Genomic DNA, 7,852 nt, shown 5'->3' with positions numbered 1-7,852 from the left:
TAATTAAATTATTGTTTATTTAATCTCATTTAATAATAATCGTTTGATGATAAAATGAACGATCAAGATCGGTTCACATAGTTTGTACCATATGGTTGGTTTCTATTTGAACCAGCCCCTATATATATATATATATATATATATATATATATATATAAAAGGTTGAATAAAGGACAAGGAAAAAAAAGACAGAAAGTAGAGGTGAATAGCACCTCTCTCAAACGCACACGCACACGCACACGCACACATTCATTACCCAAAAAGCCTGTTCCTTTCTCTGATCCTTTTAGATTTCCAAAATCCATCCGCCATTTCTTACATTCAATCAAACATGAAATGGGAATTCATTTGCATATTGATGCTTCTTGGATGGTTTGTATACACCAGGATCAGAAAAACCGGGAAGGACGACACCGATGATGGTCGCCGCCTGCAACCACCGCGTGGTAACTCCGGCTGGCCGTTGATCGGAGAAACAGTAGAGTTTATTGCCTCCGGATACACATCTCGACCTGTCACTTTTATGGAAAAACGAAAGTCTCTGTAAGTCTCGAGTCATCTCCGTTTTGCATGCTTGGACTTTCTGCATTTACACTTGTACTTTTGGGTGCTATTTTTCTCAAACTCTTTAATTAATTAATTAATTAATTTTCAAAATTAAAGTGGTCTAATTTGAAGAATGTTAAGGAATCTAAAAAGTAAAATAAAATAATAAATAAAACGATGTTTTAATACTTTTTCTAAAATAAAGAATTAATATAAACTTTCCTTTTTTTTCTTTTCTAGAAATAATTTCGTATTTTTAAATCAATTTTTTAATATTAAAAAATTTGGTGGCCCATGCATTAGGGGGTTGTACAACGTGTTTCTATGGTTGTTTTGAGAATTTCTTGTTTAATATATATTATTAAAAATACGTCAATAAAAATAATTCCAATCGTTTTTCATGTTGATGATGGGTCATGTGCTTTATGCATATCCTTTATCACTTTAGGGTTTTGCCCCCTTTCCCAATTTGGGAAGTTTTGGATTGCCCCTTCAACTATTTAAGTTGGTCATTATTCCCCTCGTACTTTTTATTTTGTTGTCCCTTTTTCGAAGTTCATTTTATCGTTAAGGACACTTGAAATCGCATGTCTTCGATAGGGGTGTAAACGATTCGCGAGCTATTCGAGATCAACTCAGTTAAAGCTCGGTCAACACTTGACTAGAATAGGCGCGGCTCGAACTCGAACTCGACTCAACATATTAATGAGTCGAGTCAAGCTATTCAATACTCGACTTGAAGAGCTCGTGAGATACTCAATTATTTTGTATATAATCAGTTTTTATGATAAAAATTGTAAAATATAAATAATAAAAATGTCTTATATTTTTAGATATTTAAACAAAATTATGCATTTTTTAATTATAAAAATTATTTTTTTATTAAAATCATAATTAAAAAGACAAAGGAAAACTACAAAAAAGATTAGTAAAATTGTCCCACGTTGAAAGAGAGATGGTAAAGAAACGGAGAATATATGTTATAAAAAGAGAGAGATGGGTGATAAAATTTCTAACTTTATCCTTTTGATAATAAAATTTGAAGTTGATTCCTTTAGTTTTATAAAAACTAAGAGAACACCTTAAGTTTTAAAATTTATAAGAAAAAGACCCTAAAATTTCATAAATTTCAATGGGTGAGCTTGGTTTGAGCTTGATTTGAGTTTCAGTTCGAGCTTGAGAAATAGTTATCGAATTCGAGTCAAACTTTGATTTTTACTCGTAGTTCTCGAGTCGAATTCGAGCTTGAAAATTATGTTTCGAGTTCGAGTCGAGTATAGTGATACTCGAGCTCGACTCGCATCATTTACACCCCTGGTCTTCGACCAACAATATCAAATTGAGCCTTGTAAATATTCATGTTATAAAATAATCCAATTTTGATACCTTGTCACTCCACTTACGAAATCATTCCATTTTTACAAAAAAAAAAAAAGTACTTTTTAAGTCCTAAAAGACAATATGTGTGTTTCATGTCTCATAGTTACGGGAAGGTGTTCAAGACACATATTTTGGGTAGACCGATCTTCGTGTCGACCGATCCCGATGTGAACAAGGTCGTTTTACAAAACCAAGGCAACGTTTTCGTACCAAGTTATCCAAAATCCGTCATCGAGTTACTTGGTGAGTCTTCGATACTGCAAATGAATGGTGGCTTACAGAAGAGATTGCACGCGATTATTGGAGGTTTTTTGAGGTCTCCTCAATTCAAAGCTCGTATCACCAAAGATATCGAGAACTCAGTCAAGCTCACATTCTCGTCTTGGATGGATCGAAAAATCTGCCTCCAAGACGAAACCAAAAAGGTAGAACCTTAGGCTTTATTGGTTAAACAGATCATTTAAAGCGGTTTTATATGATATCAAATGTGTCTAAATGTCTTAAGTTTATATGTTTAAAAAAAAAGGTGTCTTCCATGTAAAGATGTTACAACAAGTTGATAGGACGCTTAAATTTTCCAAGGACACTTTTGGAGTAACGCCTTTCAAAAGTGTCCTATAATAGCTAATATAACACTCACTATAACAAAATTGATTTTATGGGAAGTCTAAAATGTCTATGTGTCATAATAAAATATTTTTTAGGACTTAAGTTTATAGGATCAAACCAAAAAAAGTTATATCTAAAAGTGTCACAATGGGTTTATAGGACGTTTTTAGGCGTTTTAACAAGGATTTTAGGATACTTTTAAAATAAAGTGTCGTATTAGTTATTTTATACGACACCATTTGAAAAAGTGTCCTGGAAACACAAGTATCATATAAAAAGATAGGTTTATAGGACACTTCTCAAAAGTCTATAAAATAACTAATAGGTCACTTTATTTAAAAAGTGTCTTAAAAAACTTGTTAAAATATACAAAAACATCTTTAGGACGCTTAGACAATTTAGATGTGAAATAAGTCAATTTTGTTGTAGTAACTTTATTCCAAAAGTTTTCTAAAAACTTGTTCGGATGTGTAAATACATCCTATTGTAACATTTTACATAGGAAGCACAATTGTTTTGTCTTGTATACCTTAACAGCCTTGTAAAACATTTTATTAGGACATTTAAACATATTTGACATCTTATAAAACCAATTCTGTTGCGGTGACTTAGGGGCCATTTACCAAATGTTTACCTGGGTAAGCTCTTACCAAGTCATATTACTTTACCGGATGAATATGACAAGGACCAAGAATCTTACCCGGTAAGTGATGGCAACGACTCTTACCACGATTAGCGCTTACCAGGTAAATTATTACATACAATGTCGTTTTGGTGGACTCAAATCTTATCCAGTAAGTAATGATAGTGTTGAATTTTACCGATAAGTGCTTACCGGGTAAGTGTTTAGGTAAACGGCCCCTTATATGATCAAATTAACATACAATTTCCATCAAGATCACAAAAGGTTGCTGCTTTTATAGAGTTTTGATGTGGGTGATGATTCTTTTTCAATATCTACATGGATTTGCATCTCCATTTTTCCATTTTCTATGATTAAATCAAGAAAATTACGAGAATCGTTGTTCGGTTAGGCTTGTTCAAGTGGTTCAATGCTTGTTCGGAGTTCGTTAATGGGTAAACGGCATCGTGTTTCGCCCTCTCGATCTGCTTACTCGCTCGACTGCTTGTGATACAGATTACGTTCGAAGTTCTTGTGAGGGTGTTGATGAGTGTCGAGCCCGGTGAAGAAATGGAGTTCCTCAAGAAAGAATTCACGGAAGTCATCAAAGGCTTGATTTGTTTACCCATCAAACTTCCCGGTTTCCAAATGTATAAATCACTCCAGGTAATTTCGTTGTAAGTTCAAATAACGCAGAGCTGAATCTCAGTAGATCGTCATAGTAATGCCACTATGTGATTTGGGGTCTGTTTGTTAACAGCTTAATGAGCTTAATAGGACTCGGAGCTTATTCGATCAACTATATATGACTATATGGTTGTGGCTTAATGATATAAAAAGTGGCTTAATGATATAAAAAATGGATTATTCAGTAAGCTTCTAGGGGGAGCTTTATGCATAAGGCCAAGTTTTTTACAAACATGTCTCTCACAATTAAAAACACGTTTCTTCTGGCTATTAAAAAACCCTTCCAAACAAATACTTTTCCAATCCACACAGACGACTTTATTCCTACAGAACTTAATGGAAACCAACCATACAGCCTCTAACTGTTTGTTGCAGGCTAAGGAGAGAATGTTAAAGATGGTGAGAAAGATGGTAGATGATCGGAAAAGGGCAATGGAGAAGAACGAAACGAAGGGTCCGGATTCGCCAAATGATGCCATTGATGTGTTGTTACGGGATACAGGAGAATCGGATGGGACTCAGCAACGACTACCGTTGGATTTCATCAGTGGGAACATTATCGAGATGATGATCCCCGGGGAGGACTCGGTGCCCATGATCATGACCCTCGCAATCAAATTCCTTAGCGATAATCCAACGGCTCTTGCTCGTCTCGTGGTTTGTAACTCGTTATGATTGTGTTATGAAGATCTTATGACGTATATTTTGAACTCGTTTCTATATATTTTGCAGGAAGAAAACGACGAGTTAAAGAAGCAAAAGGATGAATTGTGCGAAGAGTATTCGTGGACCGATTACGTTTCTTTGCCGTTTACTCAAGGCGTAAGTTTTATCCATTTTGGAGAATCGGTTCTTAAGAGTGTCACGATATCCTTAAAGGAAACCGATCCAATGTTTAGGTGATAAGTGAAACACTTCGGATGGCGAATATCATCAATGCGATATGGAGAAAAGCTCTCGAGGACGTGGAAATCAAAGGCTACTTGATCCCGAAAGGATGGTGTGTTTTGGCGTCGTTGACATCTGTTCATATGGATGAAGAAAACTACGAAAACCCCAACGAATTTGATCCGTGGAGATGGGAGGTAAGCAAGTGATATTTACGTATTTTCACAGTATTTTCAGCTTATCCCTCTCAGACCCTAATTTCCAACGAGATATTGGATTCGTTTGGTTTGATTTTATACGTCTACTGCCTTTTCATGAAATCCGTAACTGGTTGTAGAAAACGGGAGTAAGTGTAAACAGCAACAAGTTTACACCGTTCGGTGGTGGACAACGTTTATGTCCCGGTTTGGAATTCTCGCGGCTCGAAATCGGTATTTTCCTTCATCACCTCGTCACGACTTACACATGGGTTGCCGAAGAAGATCAAATCGTGTATTTTCCGACCGTTAAGACGAGACGGAGGTTGCCCATTATCGTCACCCCCAGAGGAGACCGATCTAATTGATCGTTAGAACAGATATTTGACAAATAATTAAAAGAGTTTATTCCCATATATTTGGGCATAATGTATACAAAGGTTTTTGAGTGCTTGGTTCTTGTCCTTTGGATTGAAGGTGTTGCCTTCTCATGTTTTTTTTTTTTTCTTGTTTTAATAGTTTTGCTATCTTATTCTGTAAATTAACAAATCAATTTTTTTATAATAAGTTGATAAGTGTTTTTGTAAATTAAAAAATCAATTGTTAATTAAAACAAAATTATATTTGAAGTAAATTATTAATAAGTTTTTAGGATATTTTAAAGGGAAAATTGCACCAAAATGGAACCAACTTTCACATGATTTCTATTTTGGGAAACGAACTTTCAAAATCGTCATTTTGGGGAATCAACTTTCACCTGATTCCTATTTTGGGGAACCAACTTTCAAAATCGTCATTTTGGGGAACCAACTTGGACCTGATTCCTATTTTGGGGAACCAACTTTCAAAATCGTCATTTTGGGGAACCAACTTGCACCTAATTCCTATTTTGGAGAACCAACTTTCAAAATAATTATAGAAAAATGGGAAAATTACACCAAAATGGAACCAACTTTCACTTGATTCCTATTTTGGGGAACCAATTTTTAAAATCGTCATTTAGGGGTCTCTATCGAACTTTTTGTTTATTTAAGGGTCTGATTGATCTGTTGAACAAGTAACAGATAATTTAAGGGTCTATATTAAACTTTTGGTTGGATTTGCCAATTTTGATTTAAACTTTAATATTGACACAGATTGGTTAGATATAAAAATCTTGAATGTGATATTTAATATTTATTTTTTATTGTATCAATTAATTTTTTTCTATTAAATTGATTTTTTTATTACATTAGTAAAAAAACAATTTTTATCGTGGTAATTTGGATTTTTTTCGAAAAATCTTCAATTTGATATCTGAATTTAAAAAAACAAGATTTGAAATAAAAAATAGATTTTATTGCATTAATTTTTGAAAAGAAATGAATTTTAGTTATTTTTCTATAATTATTTTGCAAGTTGGCTTCCCAAAATAGGAATCAGATGCAAGTTGGTTCCCCAAAATGACAATTTTGAAAGTTGGTTCCCCAAAATAGGAATCAGATGCAAGTTGGTTCCCCAAAATGACGATTTTGAAAGTTGGTTCCCCAAAATAGGAATCAGGTCCAAGTTGGTTCCCCAAAATAACGATTTTGAAAGTTGGTTCCCCAAAATAGGAATCAGGTCCAAGTTGGTTCCCCAAAATGACGATTTTGAAAGTTGGTTTCTCAAAATATGAATCATGTGAAAGTTGGTTCCATTTTGATGCAATTTTTTCTATTTTAAAAAATTAAATGTATTGGTTATTTTGTGGGGCGTGGATCATAGGATCCGATCCAAATTCACTTTTCAACGTTCACCTTGAAACAAGACCAGTAGAATCCCATTTATTGGATCTTCAGTTCCCAAACTAATTATTACCTTCCAATTTCTTATTATTTTTTTATTTTTACACAAAAAGTTAGACTAAAGTTCCGTTGAACGTTTGTATTTTTTAACGGATATTGTTAAAAGACTCGGATTTGGTATTTTAGGTTGTCAAAATCCAACGGGTTCTTCTGTCTAACGGTCGTTAACTTTTCCATTAAGTCCATTTAAATGAAAAGAATTTTGAGTCATTTTTTCATTATTTATACTATATTATAAAGCATTTGACAAAAACTTTTAAAAACCATTTTTTATACATAAGGTACTGTTTATTGATGTGCATTACTTTAAATTCAAGATTACAAGTAAATTGTACGTAAATGCAACTTATTAAAACTTCATGTTTGAATTCATGTAACTAACTTCAGATAAATATAATCAAATAGAGAATAAACATTTCATTTTAAATATATAAAAAACTAAAATATAATTAGGATAATCATTGAGTTCTAACAAAATACTTAATTATTATCTTTATAAAAAATTATATTATTAAACCAAAAATAAATAAATAAATCAAAGAAATACATAAAAAACGAGAAATTTTAAATATGTTTGATACTAATATCAATATTTTTTTATGTTATCTTCATATTTAAATTTTATTCAAAAATAAAAACATTATCTTTTTCTCAGTAATACATAAAACCGTATTATAACATCGACTAAGATAAAAAAAAAATGAAACACTAAAATCGAGATGTATCTCGCTGCATCGTGCGAATACCCTTCTAGTCTTTTTAATTTGTATTAAAATTAAGAAAACATATCCTAACACCTTAGTTAAACTAATTTTTAAATAAAAATATTTAGACAAATATACTTGATAATTAATTTTGGATAGGTCATAGAACGTCCGGCCTAGTTGGATTAATTTTGGACTTGATCTAGTTGATTAATTTTGGAATTTGAACTGTAAATTGGACTAATATATATATATATATATATATATATATATATATATATATATGTGTGTGTGTGTGCAGGGGCGGAACACAATATGGGCCTATAGGGGCCCAGGCCCCTGTGATTTTTCTCCCAAATACCATTGACTAGTTTAGACCAGAGGTTCTAGAAA

The 7,852-nt window shown here is 32.8% G+C and overlaps 1 protein-coding gene across 1 annotated transcript; it reads left to right on the top strand.

The window, feature by feature from the left end:
- The first annotated feature begins 187 nt into the window (after nucleotides 1–187).
- On the top strand, nucleotides 188–5,413 carry LOC112513182 (3-epi-6-deoxocathasterone 23-monooxygenase). The gene is made up of 7 exons (XM_025119355.1): nucleotides 188–543; nucleotides 2,030–2,351; nucleotides 3,674–3,823; nucleotides 4,220–4,501; nucleotides 4,577–4,666; nucleotides 4,744–4,929; nucleotides 5,070–5,413. The coding sequence occupies exons 1-7, from the start codon at nucleotides 332–334 to the stop codon at nucleotides 5,295–5,297; spliced, it is 1,470 nt and encodes a 489-aa protein (XP_024975123.1). The 5' UTR covers nucleotides 188–331; the 3' UTR covers nucleotides 5,298–5,413.
- Nucleotides 5,414–7,852: the final 2,439 nt, after the last annotated feature.

This window comes from Cynara cardunculus (assembly GCF_001531365.2).
Source record: "Cynara cardunculus var. scolymus isolate 2C chromosome LG 5, CcrdV1, whole genome shotgun sequence".
Lineage (NCBI taxonomy): Eukaryota > Viridiplantae > Streptophyta > Magnoliopsida > Asterales > Asteraceae > Cynara > Cynara cardunculus.
This window is presented reverse-complemented; position numbering and strand designations above follow the sequence as displayed.